Raw genomic sequence first — 24,033 nt, forward strand, 5'->3', positions numbered from 1 at the left:
TTATTTTTATTTATTTATTTTTAAAAGGGTAGCGTGGTAATTGGCACGGGAGAGCATGTCTGTGTGCGTTGTTAGAACACGTGATAATATGAAGTGTCAAGTATCTGAACCCTTCAAATTTATTTTCGCCACGTGTCACTCTCAGAGAGGCAAAGACATTGAAAAGCATAGTCTTCCATTTAAAACGCAAGCAGCCAAAATAATTTATTAGCCACCTGGAGAGCTTCCCTAGTATCGCCATTTGTGAAAATCTTTGGATGGCCGGAGCCTCGATTTGATCGTGTTTCTCTCCTCCGGTTAATTTCATGGCACACCCTTTGTTCTTCTTAGTTGTCTGTCTTGTATTGGCTCCTGCTGCAGCTGCCCATGATCTTCAATCCAATGAAGAAGGATACATCTCTCTGCTCTTATCCAACAAGGGAGTTGACTTTGCTAAAGACGTGCTCATAAACAAGGCAGTATCCACCATAATCCCCCTTCAACTACCTGATATTGAAAAGTCTGTCAAAATCCCACTGATTGGCAAAGTACATATGATTCTTTCAAATATCACAATTTATAGCGTCAATATATCTTCTTCATATGTTGAAACTGGAAACCCAGGTTTAGTCCTGGTTGCTTCTGGTGCTACTGCCAGCTTGAGCATGAAGTGGGCTTACTCTTATAGCACCTGGTTGATTGTCATTTCAGACAGTGGAGATGCTTCAGTTCAGGTACATATATATGGCACGGGAGTTCATTTATTTACGTCTTCTTTTTCCCCATTACATGTTTTTTTTCAAGTCAGCACAAGTTCTTGGATTTGGTAAACATGGGTGCTTCTTAATAGTTTCAGCTTGCTATTTCTGTTAATTAGTCATACTTGTTTCGATTTAATGAAGCTTGAGAAGGGCACATGGTGCTATTGAGATGTGGTTATTTAATGTAAACCTTTTCTGTTAAAAGTAGTTCGGCCAGGGACAGGGGAAACAGTAAGGTAGCCTCCAAGGGAATTGACTCAGATGATAAGAAAAAAAATGGCTATGTAGTTTTTCCATTTTGAAATGTAACTTTGCGGTATAATTACTATGATCTCTAGCAACTTCCTTCTTAATAAATCAGCAGGGGTTCTACATTTCTATCCCTTTTCTCCCAGGCCTTATATTCCAAGTAGTATTACTCTGTCTAGTAGCCTACTCAGCATGCTATGAAGATAAATTGGCCACCTGTATAACCAAGTGCTTTCTCTTCTTCTTGAGCACTTGCTGTCTCTCTAGTGTGCCATCAACAAAATGTGAGAATGTCATATCTTATATGAGAGCAAGCATCATAATTGGACGGATATAAGAAGAAGCTACAGACAACTGGAACTAGTGATTGAGAACACATATGGCATCCCTGATATGATGGGAATACTATAATGATGCATAGCACTCGGAAACTTGTTTGGAAAAAGTTTTTCTTGTCTTTTCCCCTCCAATGTTGGGGTGTTTTCACTGTCAGTAAGTGGAAGATATAGAATGACATAGCAACCTTAGATGCCTCTGTTTTCAATTTTCGTGATGATTAATTTAATGGCAATGTCCTATGCTGAATAAGTTTTCTGAAACTTTTGTCGTCTTGTTTGGCATCATGAAATAATAATCTTTATACTGTCTTTCAACAAAATGAAATTGGTGAGCAAAGGTCAAAGGTATGGAAGTGGGGCTTACTGTAGCTTTCAAAGAACAAGGAGGAACTCTTGAGCTGTCCCTTCTGGACTGTGGATGTCATGTGCAAGATATTACCATCAAATTAAATGGGGGAGCATCCTGGCTTTATCAAGGGTAAGCAACCGTCCTCTGTAATCCAACTTTTCCTTGAAGAAAAGTTGTTTGTCTTTGTTTTAGTCATGAGAATTGCATATATCATTTCAAGGTGAATGTTTTTTTTTAAAAAACAGTTGCATATAATAGATAAACACTCATGTTTGAGAATATGTTTCCATACGTAGTCTATTATAGAGTGTTTATTGGAAAGCTTACTTGAATGAAATGAAGATTCTTAAACGTCCATAAAATGACCAGGAAATAAGAATGGCCTTTTGAACTACATGCCAAGTTTACTTTTATCCCAACATTCGAGTTGCAGCAGATTTACTGTTGTAGACTTGGAAAAGGAAAAATAGTTGGCTTCAGTTACAGAATTCCATTTACTTACTGCAATTTTATGTCCTCTTTATCTTCCAGGATAGTTGATGCTTTTCAAGGGTCAATAGGTTCTGCAGTGGAAAACGCTATTTCCAAGAAAATCAAAGAAGAGATAGTAAAACTTGACTCCCTATTGCAGTCACTTCCAAAACAAATCCCAATAGATCATGTTGCTGCACTGAATGCTACTTTTGTGGACAGCCCTGTGCTGAGTAATTCTTTCATTGAACTTGAAATCAATGGTTTATTCACAGCAACCGATGATTTTGCAGTCCCCAGAAATTACGATAAAGGAAAAAAAAGTTCTCTTTTCAACAACTGCCCTGCTAAGATGATAGGAATTTCATTACATGAAGATGTTTTTAATACTGCTGGATTAGTATACTTAAATGTAAGTTCTTGCATTGCTAGATATTGAACTTTGACAGTACACGAGTGCATTTAGATTCGTTTTCTCTGGGATCCTATGTAAGGTAGGAATGTAAATGTGTGTTTAGTAATGCCAAAAGGTGTCTTAGATCTACCGGAAAGTCCCAAAATGGTTCATATTATTTGTTTCCAATCTACTTTGCATGCTTGACCTTGGAAACATGGGATGTTGTTACTTTTCCTTATGTTGGGTTTTTCAAATTGGCAAGTTGTGTCTCCTTCACGGGATAGTTGCTCGACATGTAACATATTGTTTAAGCAGTTGAACTAACGCTTCTTTTTTGATTCCCGTGATCAGGCAGGTTGTATGCACTGGATAGTTGACAATTCTTTGAATCATTCTTTTCTAAACACTGCAGCGTGGAAATACGTTTACCCCCAACTCTACCTGCAATATCCAAACCATGACATGAGTCTTAATATTTCAGCGACTTCTTCTCCAGCAGTAAAAATTGCCAAGAATGGCATTAACGTCACCATTTACTTAGATGTGACAGTTAATGTTTTGGATGATAGCAAAGTGATACCAGTTGCATGCATCTCGTTGGTATGTTTGATTGAAATTTCTATTTGTTATACTGTAATTTTCATTGCCACTGATTTGTTGGTTTTACCTGTTTCTTTCTTCTTCATCCCTTGGGTAAATCAGCCAAATGATATCTTTGGTCAAATGACAAGTTAGCTTTTGAAGTTATTGACATTGAATAAACCTAATTCCTGAAGCATGATTAGTAGGCAATTGGGTAGTTACATTTTTTTCCAGTTTATAAGAAGCCTTACTTCTTTTGGTTTAAGAGTTTGGAGCTGGATGCTATCAATATACTGTTTATGATGATCCTAGGGCTATTTGCTGGTGCAGGAAATTTATGCTTCATGTTCTCCACAAATTTTATGGAATAAAATAGCTGGTACCCTCAAGTTGAAAAGCTTTACCATGTCTTTAAAGTGGAGCGAAATTGGGAATGTCCATATGGATCTACTTCAGGTACAATAACAGTAATGAAGTTGTTTATGTCCGCAATATCTTACGATCACATGGAATTTGAATGGAACCAGATGAACCTTAAGAAAAGTATTTCAAACCTTAGAAAATCATACATGAGATCTCTGATCAAACCTAGTTTAGTCATCTACTCATTTAGACATCCACAAGTGTTTGTAATGTGTCTTCTTGCTTTGTCATCTGCATAGTTAAGCGTTTATTCTGTTTGTTCATAATATTCTAGTTCTACTTGCACAGAGCTATGGAAAGAGGTGCACACAAAATTCTGTCTATTTTGAAGTGCCCTTCTGTGAAAAAATTAAGCTGTAACAACCTGCAAGTCCTCCTTTCTGGATAATAGTTAGATATAAATTCTATCAGTTTATTGATCTCATATATATATTTTCCAACTATTGCAGCCAGTGATTTTTGCTCTTCTCGAAACCGTCTTCATTCCATATGTAAACCTACACCTCATGAGGGGATTTCCTCTGCCACTCATCCATGGATTTTCACTCCAGAATGCTGAGATGCATTACACGGAATCGAAGATCATGACATGCAGTAACCTTTTGTATGCATAACAAAAGCATCTCAGTCTGCAGCCTGTCCAGTTATGGTTACACCTCGATGCTCCATTGATAGATGTTTAAGGTCAGATGAAGTTCATATGCCATATAACATGAATATATATACGTTATGGTGCAATTCAGGCGTGCTCAAGCGATTAAACCAATGCTGTTGCGTTTGTATGTTATAGGTTTATTATATTATCTCAGTCATTCATTTAAACTCAAAATATGATTCTTCTGTGAATATGGTTGCAAAGGTATTATGCAGAACTAAATGACTCCAAATCCTCGTGTACTTGGCACATTTTGCACAGTGCGCCTTTGCCAGTATGTATTGCAAGGGTTGGCCATAGGGAAGAAAATATGACTCAAAAAGGGTTTTTTTTATTTTAATGAGGACATAATAAAATTCTTGAAACATCATAAAATTAATCAGGAATTTCCCCCCTTTTAAAATCAAGAAATTTTAAATTATTCTAGAAGTGTTATAAAATCTATAATTATATATATTGAATATCCATTAGAATCTTTTAAACTTCATGATTTTTAGGTTTAGTCTCTTGGTTTTCTATGACACTTGGGTTTTCTAGTGTCTTTTAATATTCTCATTTTCTTCTCCTATAAATAGATTATTTTTCTTGTGTTCTAATTAAAAAATAAATAAGAAAACCAATGAATTTCTCTTTTAATTTTTTTTTTGAATATATATGTTCTTACTTGTTTTTTATTTTTTAACACGTTATTAGCACGATGACTTTAATTAATTTATATTGAAATCTTGGCATACATGAACTCTTATGTCATGTGACTTGTATCAATTTCAATATATATTTTTTTTTCATTTTTGTTCATACTTTATGGAATATAGTTAGTTCTATTACTTATTTTGACAAATTTTCTTTCTTTTGAATTCATCAAGATTTAAAGTTTTAGAAGAACTAGTATTGTAAGTTCCTGAAGAATTAAATAAATTAAATGCAATTCTTGACGAACTAATATTTCTAAAGAACTAAATAAATCACAGTCTTAAAAGAGTTATTTCTATATATTTTTATGATTTTATTTAATAAGTTATTTCCTTTTTATATATAGATAATGCCAAATATGATGAAACTTGAATTTATCGCTCTTGATATATCTATGAATAATTATTTGCCATGGATTCTTAAACATCTAGAAGCTATAAATTTTGGAGAGAACATTAAAGAAGAAAATAACACATCCTTGTAGGGTCACACAAAATCAATGATTTTCATTTGCCACCATACACATGAAGGATTAAAAGTTGAATATCTCATAATAAAAGATTATTTTGTTCCGTGGTAGAATCTAAAGAAAAAATATGACCACCAAAAGTTTACCATACTTTTTCAAACTCATTCTGATTGGTTGCACTTGAGGTTGTAAGGTTTTAAATATAGTTCTGCTCTTTTTAAATTTATCTCATAGTTGAAATTGTATAGTGAAAATATCACAGAAGATCAAATATTAAAGAAAACATTCTCTATTTTTCATACCTCAAATATTATCTTACAGCAACAATATAAATAATGTAATTTCAAGAGGTACTCAGGATTAATTTGATATCTTCTTGTGGTTGAACAAAATAATGAGTTTTTGATGAAAAATCATAAATTTCATCCCTCAAGTTTTAAATCATTCCCTGAAATGAATGAAACCTTTATGTAAAAAACCAGAAAGAACCAAAGGTATATATATGAAAAAAAAGAAAAAAAAAAAGATATAATCCTTCAAAAGGGAACCCAACCATACCATCAGAAGTAGAGACACAATGAATCCAAACAAGAAAAGGGTAGAAAATTTGCATAAACCTAAAGATAAGTGTCATAGGTGTGGTATGTATGGTCATTGCTCTCGCACTTGTCTCACGCCAAAAGGTTTTACAGATTTATATCAAGCCTCTTTGGAACAAAATGTAGTTAAGACTAATTTGATTAATAAAGATGATTTTGAAGGTCATAATGCTTATCTTGATGTTAATGATTTATTTAAAAACCCAGATAAAACAAATAACATGCTTAGTGGTGGAATCCTTAAGGATGATTAATATTTTTTATTTGTATTAGAATATTTATCTTAGTGTATTTTAAAAAAAAAACAATGTCAATTTTATTTTAGTTAAATAATAAACTTTAATTATATTTTGAATAGAGGCATGACTTTTAAAGATGGAGATTTATATCTGACAGACACTACAACATGCACATAATTATCAAGGAAAAGAAATACTTTGAATATTTGACATTAATCAAAAACTAATATCTCTATAATATCAAGTGCAACACACATGATTAATGGCCCTAAAAGAGCTAAATATTTTATTACAAAATAATAAAACTGGGTATCAAAAATGAATTATATTCACCTGAGTCTAGAAGAAATTTACTCATTTATATATATGTGCGCGCGCGCGCTAATGATTATTATATTGAAACAATAGATGAAGACAAAAAAGAATATCTTTATCTTATTTCACATATTTCAGGTCATAAGCTTGTAATTAAAAAATTACATGATTTCTCTTTTGGAATTTATTATATGATCATGAAATCTATTAAAAACAAATGTTGTGATATACTAAAAGTGTTCCAAACCAAAAATATTTATGCTTTGATATAATCGACTCAGATATCTAGGATCAATAATGATGATATGAATTATTAAAAAATCATATGGGCATCTTTCATAAAACGTAAAGATTGTTTTACCAAGTGAAAACACATGCGCTACATGTTTTCAGGGTAAACTAATTACCAAACCATCTCTATCAAAGGTTGTTAAAGAATCACCATCTTTTCTCGAAAAAAGTTAAGGAGAATATATGGACCTATTCATCCACCATGCAGGACTTTTATCTATTTTATGGTATTGACTAATTTATCAAGTAAATGGTCATATATTTATTTACTTTCTAGTCAAAATGTTGCATTTGCTTGATTAATAGCACATATTATCAGACTACGAGCGCAATTTCCTGATTATTCAATCAAGAAAATTTGATTGGATATTGCCGGTGAGTTTACTTTTCAAACAATTGATAATTTTTGCACTTCTATTAAATTGAAGTTGAACATCTTGTTGCTCATGTGCATACTCAAAATGATCTAGTAAAATTATTTATAAAGCTCATTCAATTAATTGTTAGACCATTACTTATGAAATCAAAATTATCTATATCTATTTTGGGATATGTTATATTATATGTTACGTCATTGGTTAGAATTAGACTAAGTGTTTATCATAAATATTCTCCTTTACAACTTGTTTTTGGTATACCACCAAATATATTTTATCTATTAACTTTTAGTTGTGCAATATATATGTCTATAGTACCCCTATAATGGACTAAAATGGAACCACAATGTAAAATAAGAATTTATGTTGGTGTTGATTCTCCATCTATTATTAGATTTCTTGAACTTTAGACTGATGATGTTTTTAAGGAACATTTTAAAGATTGCTATTTTAATGAAAACAGTTTCCCATCATTAGGGAAAGAAAAATTAGTGTATGAAACATTATTATAAATTACTTAGAATAACCTAAAGTTATCTCATTTTGATCCAAGAACAAATCTATGTGAACTTGAAGTTCAAAAAATAATTTATTGACAAAATATTACAAATCACTTACTAGATGTTTTTAGTAACAGTTAAAAGATGGTTAAATCCCACATTCTAGCTGCAAATGCTCCATCTAGAATTGAAATCCCTTAAGGAAAAAAAAAAGAGCAACATAATAACAAATGAATTTATACTATGCTTAAAACGAGGAAGATCTATTGGTTCTAAGGATAAAAATCCTAGAAAACAAAAATTACAACAAATAGATGATGGTACTCCTGAAGATTCTTCATCTATAAAACAAGTAATAAATATTGTGTCAAAATCATCTCTTAATATTGATCCTCCTAAAGAGGCATCTCCTAAAAAAATCCAGGTACTTGGAAAAAATGAGATCTTTATAAACTATACTACACAAGAGAGATTTTAGATCAAAATAAAATTGTCATAAAAGATGTACTTGCATTTAAGGTTGCTTTTGACATCACCAGAAATAATGATGAAATTGAATTACAAATTATAAAAGAATGTCGACATAGAAATGATTGGTTAATGTGGAAAGAAGCAATTCAAAAACAATTAAACTCACTTACAAAACATGAAGTATTTAGACATGTAGTTCACATACCTAAATATGTTATCCATGTTGTATATAAGTGAGTTTTTGTTAAAATATGAAATGAGAACAATGAAATTGTTTGATATAAGGCACAACTTGTTACTAAGGTTTCTCACAAGAACCTGACATTAATTATAAGGAAACTTATTCTCAAGTTATGAATGCAATCACTTTCAGATTTTTGATTGGTTTAGTATTCTCAGAAACTCTAGATATATGTGTAATGAATGTAGTTACAACAAATATATATATAGATCATTAGATAAAGATATCCATGTGAAAATACCTGAAGGATTCAAAATACTTGAAGCCTTTTATGTAAAACCAAGAAGTTTTTATTCTATTAAATTACAAAAATCTTTATATGGGTTGAAGTAATATGGTCGAATATGATATAATCGTCTTAATGAATAACTCCTAGAAAAAAAAGATCTGTGAATAATGAGATTTTCCATGCATTTTTATTAAGAAAACAATATCTAGATTTTCTATTATTGCAATATATATTGATGATTTAAATCTTATTGATGCTCCTAATGAGCTCATAAAAACTACAACCTATTTGAAAGATGAATTTGAGATGAAAGATCTCGAAAAGATAAAATTTTGTTTTAGTTCACAAATTGAACATCTTTTAAATGGAATATTTGTTCATCAATTGATGTATATAAAAAAGGTCACAAAGCACTTTTACATAGACAATGCTCATCTTTTGAGTACACATATGGTTGTTTGATCACTTAATGCAAAGAAAGACCCTTTGTAATTGCTAGAAGAGGATGAATAAATTCTTGGTCTAGAAGTAACATATCTTAGTGCTATTGAAGCAATTATTTATCTTGCAAATTGTACAAGAGCAAATATATCTTTTGCAATCAATTTATTGACAAGATACAGTTTCACTTCTATAAAGAGACATTGGAATGGGGTCAAACATATACTTTGTTATCTCCATGAAACAACTAAAATGAGGTTATTTTATAATGGATTAAATTCACAATTGATTGTATATGCAGATGCACGTTATTTCTTTAATCCCTATATAGAAAGATCACAAAAAAGGTTATATATTTACCTATGGAGGTACTGCAATTTCTTAGAGATTTGTCAAACAAACATTAGTGGCTAATTTATTAAATCATTCATAAATTATTGAAATCTATGAAGCAAGTTGAGAGTATATAGGGCTAAGGTCAATTATCCAACACATAAAAAACAAATACGGATTGTTAATCATTAAAAATACTTCCACAATATTGTTTGAAGAAGACAAAAAAAAAACATATCTCACCAAAGTTCTTTTATACTTATGAGCTTTATCAAAAGGAAAAAATTGATATCAAATAAATTAGGTCAAGTGATGATTTAGCATAATTATTTACAAAGTCTTTACTAACTTTAACTTTCAAGAAGCTTGTGCATAATATTAGAATGCAACATCTTAAAAATATATCATGAGATGTATTTTTCAAGTGAAGTTAATGCAAATTATCTTTGTTTTCCTTCGCTTGGGTTTTTTCCCATTAGGTTTTTCTTTACAAGGTTTTAATGAGACAATTTGGCATTCTTGTAAATCCTAAAGTATTTGAATATGGATCTTAAAGTATCTATATAAAACCTTCTATGAATTCTAAAGTATTAAGTAATCACACAAGAATGTTGTACTCTTTTTCTTTCGTTTAGGTTTTTTTACCCATTAAGTTTTCCTTTGCAAAGTTTTGATGAAACATATTTTTAATACATGGTCATTCAAGAGAAATTGTTATAAATCTATAATTATATATTGAATGCACATTAGAATCTTTTAAACTTCATGACTCTTGCGTTTAGTCTTTTGATTTTCCATGACACTTGGGTTTTTTAGTGTCCTTTAATGTTTTTGTTTTCTTCTCTTATAAGTATATTACTTGTCTTGTATTTTAAGAATTGAAAAATATAAAAGAAAATATATGAACTTTTCTTTTAAGTTTTATTTTGAATATGTATGTTCTCACCTGTTCTTTATTTTTTTTAACAAGAAGTGATTATTAATAGTTTTATTTTTTGACATCCCATTTAAAAAGTCAAAAATGTATTTCTATTATTGTTAAATACTTTTTGTTACAAGGAAACCTATCAATTTACCTTTTCATATTACACAATTTATTAATAAATTTTAAGCTTTACTTTTTTTCAATTCTTAATGTACTCTATTATCAACTATTTGTTTTTTAAGAATTAATGATCAATAGCACAATATGTGATAGTTTCAATATAAAATTATAAAAATGTGCCTTTAAGTCAATTATACTCTTTTTAAGTGAAAAAAATTTAATGTTAACTTGTATTAGATATTATAGTTTCAATATGTAACCAAGATTACTTAGGTTCAAATTTCTAGACTAATATTTTTTTTCCATATTTTGTAATGATTTGTAGAGATATTTTTACCAATTCGTATTTAAATCATTTGTATGTGATATATATGATTGTCAATTTTAATTAAATTAATTTAACTAAGAGATATATTAGAGAATTAGAACAAATTAAATGTTACATTTTTTATTTATTAAAAGGTATGATAAATAAATGGTGTAAAATATAAAAGCATGCCTATAGGTTTCCTTCTTTTGTTATAAATAAATATATCCCTAATGGCAGGCTTGGCGTTCAACTATGTTTGTTCCTTTTCTTGAATTTCTAATTTTAAACATTGGAACCATAATAAAATGGATTTTTATTCTACTAATAATATTTTTCTAAATACACAATGGTAGTATAGAGAGTTCACCCTTAAAATTTCATTAGAAGAGGACTTAAACTTAGATAACATCCAATTTGGTTCAAAAATACCCCTGATAGAATTGTAAAAATCAATTAAGTTAAATCAGTTCCAAAAAAAAAAGAAGAAACTATTGGTCTTTTTTTCTATCACTAGAGTGTCCTCAAATGTCCTATTAATATTCAACTATTTAAGATAGTGTTAGTAAAACAAATGATTGAAGTTATTAATGGAGTTTATTACTAGCCTAGATAACTTCAATACTGAACATCGCTTTATTACATGGAAAATAATGCTTATCTTGTGTTGTTTCAAGTTCAAAATGTGATTATTTAAAGTTTTTTAACCATGCATGCATTGAAGTTTTCTTATAAGAAATTATGACTATTTAAATTTTATTGTGCATATTATCGATTCAAGCTTTCTATATGTCTACTTGCTTTTTTAATAAGTAAAAAATATATGTTATCTATAATGGGTCTATTTTTCTATCAAATTCATATATTTTTTCCCAAATAATATTATTTTGGTTATTTCCTAGATTTGGATAGTTATTCTAAGCATATATTAAATATTCAACCATGTATTGTGTATCTTATGTTGAAAATAAATTGAAAATCTCTCAATTTTGACACAAGAACATCCTTAAATGATCCTAATAAGAATGGACTACTAGAGTTTAGGCCAATAAAGCAAATGAGTAAAGTTCATAATGGTGTTTACTATTATCTTAGGGTCAATTTTGATGTTCATCATATGTGATTTTCAAGTTTAAAATATAGTCTTTTTAGATTTCTCATCCATGCCATAAACCTAAACTATAAACCATTAGTACATAAACGAAATATCAAAAAACATTTTCGATCAAAACACTTTTTTTTTTTAAAGGATCTAGAATGGAAGGATATACTTTTAATTAGTCATCCAAAATATGGAAAATGATCTCCTATCTAGAAGAGTCCATGTATTATTGTCAAAGTTCTAAAAGATGATATATATCACCAAGCTAAATACGATATGAGCTATATTATTGATCAATAAATGGTCAATATTTGAGAAAATATTATTCTTACAAGAATAATAAACTAGAAAATACCGATCCTAAAAGAAATAAAAAAATTATAAAATCACTCTAGGATTTATGTTGATTGTATCTCAAATATAATTACTTTAGCTTGAGTTTATAAGGTGGGTTATATTTTTATTTATCCTTACAACGTGAGCTCAAACTATTAAATAATTAGTTAATATATGTATAAAAAGAACATTATTATTGAAATATAAGACAAAGAACATATATATATATATATAACAACAACAATAACAACAACACATGATCATTGTTTTATTAGTAAATAGCTAATGATCCTAGTTCTACAAGATTTTTAAGATGAATGAACCCCACCAAAATCTTTTAAAGCCTTCCTTCTTGATGGTCTTTACTACTTGAAGAAAATGGAGGTCATGTTGGATAACTTTTACACACACACACATACGATCCATGACTTTAGTCTCTCAAAAGGCTAAGTTAGCTTTAGCCTTAGCCTCAATAAGCTTATTTTCTACTTGAACTGGTTCTTCTCTTATACGAACTATCTTGGCTTTTTAGGACTAGATCTTAGAGAAACATCTTTAAAGGATTGGTTGGTCTATTGGATAGCTGAATATTTAGTTTCCAATGATTCTCTCTAAGTTTTAAAAAATTACCGAATAGCTATATAGTCTTGCAATACTTTTATTAATCATCTTTGGTATTGATAAAAGGATCAATATCCTTCTACAACCGTGTTAAGACTTCTCATGCACTATCATTTATTGACTCTTTGATCTCTAAGGAAAGGTTATCCCTGGATGAGCTATTTTAGATGGTCATTATAGGCTTTATTACCTAAAACACTATCATTTAAGACAATAATGGTCAATACCTTCTTGATTTTGATTAGTAAAAAGTCTTTTAGTTGGTATTTTTCCCTATAATTTGTTTTACGAGATGAAATGTCCATTGATGAAGGAGAAGAGATCTAAATGAGTAGGACATCTAAAGTCTTATAATATAAAAAAAGAAAGTTTTTGTTAACCTTAAAACCATATAAATTAAAAGTTGTTTTAAGTAACAACATAGATTTACATATTAGTTTGGATGGGTCATAATAAAAAGTTGATTTAGCATCATGACATCTTCCTTTTTAGTGGGAGATGTTGGAGAAATAATGCATTAGTTTTTTAGTGATATAGAGAAACAAGGAACTTTAACTCTTGGAGAATTATAAGAGATATTAGTTGTTAAGCTGGTGTGATGATGTATAAATGACATAAGCTTATAAATTGGGTTATTTTTAATACAATCACCCTTTGTTACTACCTCTTGTAAGAAAAACAAGAGGATATGATTGCTAATTATGTTATTTTATAGTGGATCTTTGGTGATATTGGGAGTAGCTGTGCTAAGATCTTTATTCATTCCTTCTCTTTCTCCAACGTCACTCTTTTTTAAACTAAAATGATACCTTTCTAGTAAAGCATCTATCCTAGTAAAGATAACTTTCAATAGGTTTATATATATTCAATATAAAGAGAATGTACTTTAAGAGATTTCATTACTAAAAAATTAGAAGAGTTAGTTTTATTAGTAGGTCTAGTAAAATAAACGATAAATGATTTCTCTCACAAACATTAGAACTCAGTTAAATCTTTTTAGCCTTTTAGAATGTCTAAAAATAAGAGAATAAAAAATATTAATTTTTCATTGAATAATACTATATATATTATTTCAGGATAATTTTAAAAATTTATTCAATCAAATCCTGACTTTATTTTTCTAATTACGCTCCATTAACTTTCCAAAGTATTTTCCAAAGTATTTTAGTATAGTAAGGTAATGTGTATTAATACACAATTAACTTTTTACAATTTTTCATATTTTATTTATTTATTTATTTATTGTCATAGCTTAATATATAAAATAATGACTTTGTGTCAACTAATATTAACTATCTAATATGTTAAGATTTTGTTTGATTTTATAAATAATTTTAAATGGATTTAAACTTTTACATAATTAAGAAATTACTAGGGTCATATTAATAAATTAAATTGATGATAAAAAAACCAAATAGTATAGAGACAAAAAATTAAATAGTATATGAGATTGTGGTAGCGATTGTTTTTTAAATTATATTTTATTTGAAAATATGTTAAAATAATATATATTTTTTTAAAATTCATTTCTAAAACAAAATAAATTTAAATAAAATTTAATTTAAAATAAAATATATTTTTTTAAAAACCATTATCAATGGCAAATAAAAACACCAATTTCTCCACCTTTATAATTTATTCGCGAACCCGACTCCTATTATGACTCCCTAAACCGGAATGTATAATAAAACCGCCCGGTTTACCTAACTAGAATGAATAAAAGAAAAAAAAAGCGAAGGAAAAATAAATCCCCCGTTCTCGTTCTCTATCTATAGAAAAGAAAAACCACGCTGCGGCTTTGCCTCCCTGCTAAAATCGCACCATCCAAACCCTTTTTCATTACTTAAACAGAAAAAATAAAAAAATAAAAAAATCTCTCTCGCTCCCTTCAATTTTTACCCGCCCAAAAGGTTTTTATAACGTCTCTAATGTTTTCAATTCTTTAAGCTTTCTCCTTCTCTAGGGTTTCTCCTTGGATCTCTATCTCCTCTCACGCCTCTATCTCGATCTCTTGCAGGTACCGGTGCTTGAAACGGCGTCGTGGTCAATGTACTGACTTGCTTACTGTTTAAACAAATGGATCCATCGGCGGTAGATGATTATAATAAATGTCTCCCGCAATCGGACGGTGAAACTGATTTGGTTAGCGAGAAGAGACAAATGGAGAACGTAGAGAGCGAAGAATTGGCGGCTAAACGAGCTAAAAATGGCGTTGGTGAGATACGGAAAGTGGCGGAGATAGTTCTGGTGCTATCTGCAATGGCGGGGATGAGAGGAGGGAAGAATCCGACGGAGGCGGAGGTGAGATTGATGGAGGAAGCGAGGGAAAAATTGGTAGAGATTTGTCAAGATTTGTCGCCTAAGGATTTAGTGGCTAGAGACTCAATTGGGACTGTTATTGAGGATTTAGGGCTTAATTTTAAGCTTAAAGATCAACGGTTAGGGTTTCGAGGATCTAGGCTGTCCATTAAGGAGAAGCTCTCCCTTTCAAAGAGGAAGGTAAGCGATATAAAGAAATTCCTAATTTTTGTGTTGGAAATTTTGGTTTTCCTAGGCTTTTATGTTTGTCTTTATTTATTTATTTTTTGACGCTTGATTTCGTATTAATCTTTCATGCATTGAAGGTTGGTTTGCTTTTGTTTGCGGGTCAACAAGTAATTAGCCAAAGATTGTCGGGACAGTTTTTCTATGGGAATTGCTTTTTTTTTTTTTTTTTTTTTTTTTTTTTTTTTTCAGATGCCAGCTGCTATATGTTTTAGTTGATTTGGATATAGTTGGATACTTAGATTTGCTGTCCTTAAGATGCTACAAATGACTGTAGTAGCGCATGTGAGGTTGATATCTTTGATTTCATTCAAAAACTCGCGATATCATTGCTGTTCTTAAGATGCAATACACAAATTACTGTAGTAGTGTATGCGAGGTTGATAGCTTTGATTTCGCTTGAAATTAGCATTGGCTTGTGGTAGAATAGTTTGGTTGCGTGGTAGGCGATATGAAGAGGGAAGAAGCTGGGACTTAGTGCCATGTATCCTTTATTTTCTTGCACTCGAGAGAATAGAATTTCACACCCTTGTTGGAAACTGCTGGAGAAGTAGAAGTTTTCAAACACTTGTTGTGGTGTGCCTAGCAAGGCAACAAGGTTTTTTAGCATGGAGGATGTAAGGGTTAGAGATAAGAGGAGGGTGTAAGTCATTGTTTTCAAGAAGCATTGATGAGAAGTGGTAGATGTGGTTTAAGTTCTCTGTTACCCTTTAGTTTTTTTTTTTTTTCATTATTTTTTTTTTCTTTTAAAATTTTTAAGCTATCATGCGCATTACCTTGTGAACAGATGTTTCTTTTGTTAAATCTGTCTTTTTTATTTTTGTTTCTGTTGTTGGGAATAAAGGGGAATTATTCTAGCTAACTCTTCATTTCTGCTTGAGATATTTAATTTTCGTTTTGGTTTAGGTCTGACTTATATTTAAGTATAAGTTAAATAAAAGTAATCAATGCCAATGACACTATGGATTGAAACAATTACTTGTAAATAAAGCAAACTTAGTTGTACAGAAAAGTGATTTAATGATAGGAAAGAAGTCTTAATTTTATTGCAAACAAAGAATTACAATGATAGGAAACAAGTAGCCTCCCACCACTCAAGGGAGTCACTCCCATATTGGAATCACACCAAGTTAAAATAGGCTTTCACTACAACATATCCTTCCAGAAAAAATATTCTGCATTAAATAGAGTTACAATTGACAGTTATTAATAGATAACTACTAAGGATAAGAACAATGGCAGTTATAGTTAACTTCTACTGTCATTTATTGCCAACGTGTAAGGTTGGAAGTTTGGCCTGCATAGAGTGCTCCGCTTTACTTGAACTAGCTTAATCTCTGTCAAATTTATCACCCCCTTGTAAAATTTTATCACCCCCTTCTGCTTGTCTTTGTTTTGAATACTGCCATCTTGATCATAAGAATTTGCATCAGTAATCCAAGGTTGTTCTGTGTCTGTTGGGGAATGATTTAAATTGACTTGTTGCTCTGACTTCTTAATACTTCTCCAGATGGAAGAGTCCAAGAAATTTGCTGCACCTTCAGCTACATACACAACTCAAATTACGCAACCGAGCTTTGGTGCTATGCCTGAAAGCCATGGGCCATCAAATTCTTTTCGCGTGCTTCCTTCAGATAAACCAAGTAATGTATCAGTATCTTCTGGAGTCTTTCCAGCTTCTTTGCCTGGTCATGTTTCAGCAGCAACCCCAGCATCCCCAACACTTCAACCACTCACTACTGAAGTGAAAATATCTACTGTTTCCGGTGGGTTACCTAGCAGTCAATTAGGAAGGGATTTGTCTTCTGTAGCATTTTCTAAAGTTGAAAAAGCACAGTTTAAAGTGGAAGGGGGGTCAAATGGGGCATCTTATGCTCCTCAAGTACCAGGTAATTCTCCACATCTTTCTCCCTTTGCTCTGATCACTTTTCCCTTCTGCGCACAGTAATGGGAGTTTACCTTTTCTTTTTTTGCCTTCTCCCCCCTTTTGGATAAAAAATGCTCAGGTTGCGACTCTTTTCAGTTTCATTTGCATGCAAATTGTGAAAAATAAAATAAAATCAATATTTAAGAATATTCTTCAAGGGAAGTTATAGAATGCATACTCTTAAGTGTAGGGACCATTATATAGAATGTATACTCTAAGTGTAGTGATTGGTAATATCCAAGAGTCTTCTCTGCCAAATTTCAAACTTCATTGAATTTTTCTGAGAAACGAATAATAGAAATTCCTAGTACTAGAAATTAGTTGGACCTAAACAAAAACATTTCGATTTTGATCTTCATGCAATTTATGTAAAGAACATTCTTTTCTAGTAACATTATCTATTTAATTTGAGCATATGTATTTGGAGGGTTAAAGCGAACTTGTTAGGTGTTCTGCTGAGTTGGTCTGTGTGCCTCCTAGTTTAGTCTTTCCAACACAGATAATTATTTGCTTGCCATTCTGCGGAGTTCTGTGTTACAGGCAGCAAGTGATCTATCATTTTTGGATTTTTATCTTTTTAAGCTTTCTTTATAGTTCCTGATCTCTTGGAATCATTATCTTCTTTCTGTTCCTTTTTTTTTTGTTGGATGTTTAAATATACATGCTTTGTAAATTATTAACTGCAGCAAATGCTTCTGCAAATCATTCAGTGGTTAATGCTCCAAGTTGGTCTATGCAACCGCATTCTGCATCCTCAGGTAAATCTGCACCGGAAAACAATATGCCAAATCATAATTCTGCCAAGGTTGAGGGAGCTGCTGACTTGGGTCGGACTCGTGCAACTCAAGCAGCAAGAGATCAAACATTCAGACCATTTACACCTCAAACTCCACCTGCAAATTTGCCAAGCATACACCCGTCTATGCAAGGCATGGAGTATGTTCAACCTCCATCGTTTATCAACAATCACAATGAAATTGCTAAAATTGTTCAGAAGTTATTACAGCCAAAGCTTCCTGAATATCCCACATGGATTCCCCCTTCGAGAGAATATATGACTACAGCAATGACTTGCCAAATATGCAAACTTACTGTCAATGAGGTGGAAACTGTTGTTCTTTGTGATGCTTGTGAGAGTGGATTTCACATAAAATGTCGAGAAGCAATTAATCAGAAAGGAATTCCTAGAGGTGAGTGGCACTGCAGGAATTGCATGGCATTAAGCAATGGGAAGCCTTTGCCCCCTAAATATGGCCGTGTCATGAGAAGTGCAACACCACCAAAAGGGCCTTCTAATCCATCTGGAAGTCATTCATCATCAGAGAAGAAAGCTGAAAATGTAGACCTAAAGGTCAATCAACAAAAGATTACAAATGATGTTCAAAATGCTGGATCTGGTTCTGTCAACAATGTTGAATCAGCATCTGATTCAAGGATTTCTGGTGAAAGAGAAATGCCAAGAAATGGTATCATATCAAGTGGAAAGGATGCAGATCAGAGTACATGTAGTTTCCCCAACAACTCCACTGAAAGATCTACACAACAAGATCAAGTTTTTGAATCACCTGCACAGGAAAAGAGTTCACTTTCTGAATCATCTGAAAAAATCAGCAACAAGTGTGAAGATTCCGAACCCATGCATATCTCACAAGACATTATCCAAACAGAACAATCAAATTTTCCCAAAGCTCCTTTGACACCTCATCAGGATCATTCAATCATGGAAGAGTCAGCTAGTGTAAGAGGAAATACTGATTGTTCTTCTAGATTTGAGGTCAAGAAAAGTGAGCAAGATATTGTGCATGCAAATCCTGTGGGAAGTTCTGTACCTAATAATAGGGTTGGAAAGCATCCTGGCTTGTCTTCCAGTGGCATTCATAGTGTGGAATGGATTGGTAATGAAATTAAGGTTGCTGATGGAAAAACTTTTTACAAGTCCTGTTGCACTGATGGAGTATCGTATAAAGTGCAGGATCATGCCCTTTTTCATTCCAGCAATGGCAAATTAACACCCTCTAAACTTCAGGTGATTGAATAATCTAGCATTTGATCATATAATTTATAGCAACTATAATTGCAAAACTACCAAGAGGAATGCGCCAAAACTTGGTTTTATCAGAGTAAACTTTACACAGCCATCCATATAAGAGTTGTAGATTTATTTCTTTATTTTCTCATGTTGATGTGTTTTTGTCACCTTTTGTGGAATTATTTTTTCTGTGTGAATCCTAATATGTAGAAATTGGCTTTTTATCACAGGCCATGTGGGAGGAAATTGAAACTGGATCAAAGTGGGTTCTTGTTAGTCAGTGCTTCTTTCCTGGTGACTTGCCTGCGGCTGTAGGCCACCCATGTGCCCCTGAAAGTAATGAGGTGAACTGTTTCCTCATACACTTTTGCATTTTGTTTATATTTGAAATTTTATTGGTGTTTAAGAATTGATAATTTACACATTAATTTCGGATGGACTTGCTAGTTTCTCTGTTGTATATATGCATTTGCACTCATGCACACACAAATAATGCTTGAAAGCTGATGCTAGCAAATTCAAGTTAACATGCTTTATTGGAATTAAATTCTATTAGCCCTCTTCTTGAATTGGCTGTATGTGTGTAATGAATGCATTGCTGTTCTGTTATAGGTCTATGAATCAAATCATGAAAGCAGTGTGATGGCTAGCTTGATTGAAGGCCCATGTGAAGTTCTTCCTCCTAACAAGTTCAAGGAAATGAGTGAAAGACAGAACCAGTTAGCAACCGAGGCAAATAATGGATCGGCACCTGTTTTCATATGCAAGTATGTCTTTTACAATTACTTATGGTTGGTGTAGAGAACTGCATGTTATGTCTATTTGGTTCTATGCATATGTGCTTATGCCTATGCAGTATTTTTCCTGGTTATCATGATAAATTCTGTTATATAAATTGTTCCAGAAGCCATATGGTAAGAACACCCTTCAAGCATGGAAAAAGTTCATTTTAATTATTATTAATTTTATTCTACATGTTTATTTTCACAAGAAATGAAGGAGAGAAATGAGATTGAGGGAATGGTGATAGCAGGCTGGTTGTTCTGTAAGTCTATCCTCATTAGAGTGACATACAACCTAATGCAACAATAATCGTGGCAATCACATTACTAACTCTCCTTCAATTTTGATTGACGGTGCCCCTTTAGTTGCCTCTTGAATTCCAGGGTGTAAAGTATCCAGTATGTCACATTGTTTGAACTATTTAAGGTGCTTCACATGTTTTGTTTTTAATCATTCAGCTTTAGCAATGAGAGAGTTCTTAATTCAGACAAGTATATTGCAATAATCTTTAGGGACAGCATGATGCTTCACTTTTGCCACTTAATTTTTCTATTGGAATGATAATTGAGATCATAAACTCAGCAACACGCCAATAGACTCTTCCCAGGAGATAGAGCAGTGGGTTCTCAGTGTCACATTTCTGTATAACTGTTCTGTTACTGTAGCTTTTTTCCCCCTTAATCCCAAAGAAGAAAAAAATCAAAAACAAAGACTGGACTTTAGAATATGCTTGTTGTATTAGAAATGCCTTGAGCAGATCACTATATTTTCTTCTCTTTTGTTAATTTTTTCAGATAGTATGTGTTTTTTTCCTAATATTCTAAGGTGCTTTAATCTGGGCTGCAAAACTGATGAAGAGTAAGAGATGTCTAACAATCAAGTTCAGTTCAAAGAGTGGTTTCTTTATCAATTCATTTTTAATGACTTTTGTAGCAGATACCTTTATTTTTGTTTGCCCAAACCAATTGAGTAGAAACGTGGTTCAATTGACAATATGCCAAATAAGCCTGTAGTCAACTTGGTCAGTTGTCAAAACTCCTAAACCAACACTTGGACCTCAAATTTTAAGATTGGGCCAAGTGTGTTAAGTTTGTCCCGTTCCTATCATGCTTGATGAGAACATCTAAAATTTTATAAGTTTCATTCAGCCTGGTTTCAAATAGAGTTCTTTTGGTTTGTCTTTGACAAGAGAAATTTTCTGTTGCAGATGGTTTTATGATGAATTGAAAGGGAATTTTCAACCTGTTTTCCATTGATCAGTCAATATGCACATATATTGAGACTCTTAGTTGGTACCGGTGCTTCCTTTGATCAGGTAACTAAGTATCCAATGATAGTTGTTGCTTGTGATATCATTTAGAATAATGCGTAGTTTTCGACCATACAAAAAGGTAGTTTTCCTTTCATTAAAATGTATTGCATTTATCTCCAAGCCCCCTTAAGCAGGAGAAATTTCTTAAAATAGTGATATTTGTGTGACCAAAGTTCGCTTATCCAATGAATCAATCTGTGTTTGCCAACATTTTTGTTTGAGTGAATTGAATATAGATCTCTGCCTTTACAATGCCTGGGGGCAGAGCTGAAGTTTTCTTGAATAATTCATTTCTGGATGTCCACGTAACTAAGAAGGAAAGTGACATGGGTTGTGGAAGCTGCTATAAATATTAGGGGCTGTTTACCAAACAAAGTAGTTGTCTTGATAACTTTTTCAGAAAAGCAGAGCATTGTTAATGTTTTAATCAGAAAATGAACACTTTTTTCTTTTTAGCTTCACTGGTTTTTGTAATTTATCAATTTACTTTCCTAATTTTTCAAAGTTTGAAACATGTGTTTTCTTTCCACCTTACACAAATATAATCTTTTCCACCTTACACACTATAATTTCAAGTGCACTCATTAACACAGTTTCTAGTTTTAGAATTCTAGCAACAAAAAAAAAAAAAAAACTCAAATGTTTTTATGGAGAAATGAAATAGAGAACTGAACAAAGAAATAGTGAAAATAAAAATTGAAGCTCCGTCCCCTTTTCTCACTCACTCAAGGCATGCATGGACTTGCAGTTACCTCACAAAATACTAATAGGAAATTGTTTTTTTGGGGCGAGATATGGAAAAAATTGCATGAATGCAACTTTCTAGTCTAGCTTCCTGTCATCTTATGATTATTTCTCCCCTTTCCATCCCTTCATTATATACTTATATTCATTCACAAGGATAATTATTTATTTTCCTCCCTTCTTTTTGTCAAATACCAGGCAATCTACATCAAATGGGCCTGCAGGTTGATGAGTGAGTTTAGTACTCAATGTACAATTGTAGCTCTAGTTCTTTGTATCATTATTCCATACTAGTTCATCAAAATGTTAGTCAACTTTAGTCAACCTTTCATGCTTATCTGGTAAATTATAGAATGAACATTCTGCTCTATTCTCTCTAGAATTATATCAGATTTCTACTTCAAATGTTCTGAAAATGCAATGAATGGCGCTCCATATGGTATAGTAGGAACATGCTACACACGCCCGCTCGTGATATAGCAAGTGATATGTGGACCCCATTAGCGTTGAAGATTCAACAAGCAGGTAAGCAATATCACATGAGTTTGTATGAAATTTGAATAAGATATGCTTGTTTGTATGGGCATTACTGTGTGTATTGAGAGGCAAACCTGAAACTCAAGCATCATGGCAGTCAATTGGATTGTTGTGTAGGATCATGTTGTAAATAGGACCGAGGATTTGAAGTTTGATTTCTCTGGAGTGGTTTAATTGCTTTCCTTAGCTGCCAATTAGGATGTGTTGCACACGATGTGGGATGATTGCATGTTGAAATGCTTAGGACTTGAATAAAAATACAAGGACCCACCTGTGTGACCAATGCTAGCTTAGCTCCATGATGTGAACTTGCAGTAATGTATCAGTGTGACCAATGCGGGATGGTTAAGTTTAATGTACTAGTGGGTTAATGATGCTTTCTAATGGCTGGCAAGGATAGCTAGTGCAGCAAAAGTTGCTGTAGGACGGTTGATAAAACTTGTGCATTTTGAGTATGATATATGCATGTCCAAGAGGATGGAAGTGTATAACAAATCAATTGCAATAATTTGTGCTTGATGATAGTGTCCGGTCTATGCTGCTGCTGCTTCCCCGCGGATACGCTTGTGGACAAGAGCATTTATAAAAGGTTGGGAACAGAAAATGAATGATCACGGCATATATGATCAAGCAATTTGATCCGTTATTCATCATACGAGTAAGGCTAGGCAAGATGGCCTTTCCATTTGCCTCTTGATCATCTTAAATCTTACTCAGATTTTTTTCTAAAATTCTATATATATATATATATATATGTTAAATTATGATTATGTTCAAATGAAATTCTGATTTTAAAAGTAAAAAAAATATCATTCTTCATATTTTTACATCTTAGCATGATGATCATTAGCATAGTAAGTTGTTTTAAATCTTTTCTAAAATAGCAGTGACTCATAATGATAAATTGTACGATAACAAATACTCTTTAACTTTTGTTATAATTTTCTAAATATTCATGTGAAAAATACAAAAAAATATGCATGTGTTACATGATAAAATTGGTTGTAAAGTTCTTTTCTACAAAAAAGAAAATTTCTTAAATGCATTTTTAGGATTTAACAGTCTTTTATATTACGTCATAAAACATAACTTTGTCATCTAACAATGATCATTTTCGTCATAACGTTTCCAAGTCCAACACCAGGGAAACAGCCCCAATAACCGTCTGCATAACCTCTTTTTTTTTGTCGTCACATTAATTAATTAACAAAAAATAATTTTTTTTTTGAATTTACAATCTCCTCTTCATCAAGCATTTTCTTTAAATTAGTGTTTTTTTATAATTTTATAATTGTATGCTTTAATATTAGATTTATTAAGAATTGAGATTCATGATTTGTTTTT

At 31.8% G+C, this 24,033-nt stretch overlaps 2 protein-coding genes across 5 annotated transcripts; both read left to right on the forward strand.

The window, feature by feature from the left end:
- The first annotated feature begins 207 nt into the window (after positions 1–207).
- LOC118056817 (putative BPI/LBP family protein At1g04970) lies at positions 208–4,378 on the forward strand. Its single transcript, XM_035069181.2, has 6 exons — positions 208–713; positions 1,666–1,805; positions 2,208–2,559; positions 2,896–3,144; positions 3,457–3,582; positions 3,999–4,378. Exons 1-6 carry the CDS (start codon positions 306–308, stop codon positions 4,161–4,163), a joined length of 1,440 nt encoding a protein of 479 aa, XP_034925072.1. The 5' UTR covers positions 208–305; the 3' UTR covers positions 4,164–4,378.
- Positions 4,379–14,554: 10,176 nt separating this feature from the next.
- LOC118056816 (uncharacterized) lies at positions 14,555–22,875 on the forward strand. 4 transcript variants are annotated; one of them, XM_073404460.1, is made up of 9 exons: positions 14,555–14,723; positions 14,831–15,312; positions 16,868–17,246; positions 17,971–19,310; positions 19,544–19,657; positions 19,926–20,080; positions 20,305–20,358; positions 21,304–21,411; positions 22,351–22,875. In XM_073404460.1, the coding sequence occupies exons 2-7, from the start codon at positions 14,890–14,892 to the stop codon at positions 20,321–20,323; spliced, it is 2,430 nt and encodes an 809-aa protein (XP_073260561.1). In that variant the 5' UTR covers positions 14,555–14,723; positions 14,831–14,889; the 3' UTR covers positions 20,324–20,358; positions 21,304–21,411; positions 22,351–22,875. The 4 variants fall into 4 exon arrangements, with proteins under 4 accessions (XP_073260561.1, XP_034925068.1, XP_034925069.1 ...); XM_035069177.2 differs by lacking the exon at positions 20,305–20,358; XM_035069178.2 differs by lacking the exon at positions 20,305–20,358 and having other exon boundaries at positions 17,995–19,310.
- Positions 22,876–24,033: the final 1,158 nt, after the last annotated feature.

This window comes from Populus alba, chromosome 1, assembly GCF_005239225.2.
Source record: "Populus alba chromosome 1, ASM523922v2, whole genome shotgun sequence".
NCBI classification, from domain to species: domain Eukaryota; kingdom Viridiplantae; phylum Streptophyta; class Magnoliopsida; order Malpighiales; family Salicaceae; genus Populus; species Populus alba.

What these genes read in the sequence shown, in the direction of transcription:
- LOC118056817 (XM_035069181.2), top strand. Translation starts at nt 306, where the DNA reads ATGGCACACCCTTTGTTCTTCTTAGTTGTCTGTCTTGTATTGGCTCCT. An exon ending in GTGGAGATGCTTCAGTTCAG is followed by an intron (nt 714 to 1,665) that starts GTACATATATAT and finishes TGGTGAGCAAAG; the next exon opens with GTCAAAGGTATGGAAGTGGG. An exon ending in TCCATATGGATCTACTTCAG is followed by an intron (nt 3,583 to 3,998) that starts GTACAATAACAG and finishes CAACTATTGCAG; the next exon opens with CCAGTGATTTTTGCTCTTCT.
- LOC118056816 (XM_035069177.2), top strand. Translation starts at nt 14,890, where the DNA reads ATGGATCCATCGGCGGTAGATGATTATAATAAATGTCTCCCGCAATCG. An exon ending in TCTCCCTTTCAAAGAGGAAG is followed by an intron (nt 15,313 to 16,867) that starts GTAAGCGATATA and finishes ATACTTCTCCAG; the next exon opens with ATGGAAGAGTCCAAGAAATT. An exon ending in TAACACCCTCTAAACTTCAG is followed by an intron (nt 19,311 to 19,543) that starts GTGATTGAATAA and finishes TTTTTATCACAG; the next exon opens with GCCATGTGGGAGGAAATTGA.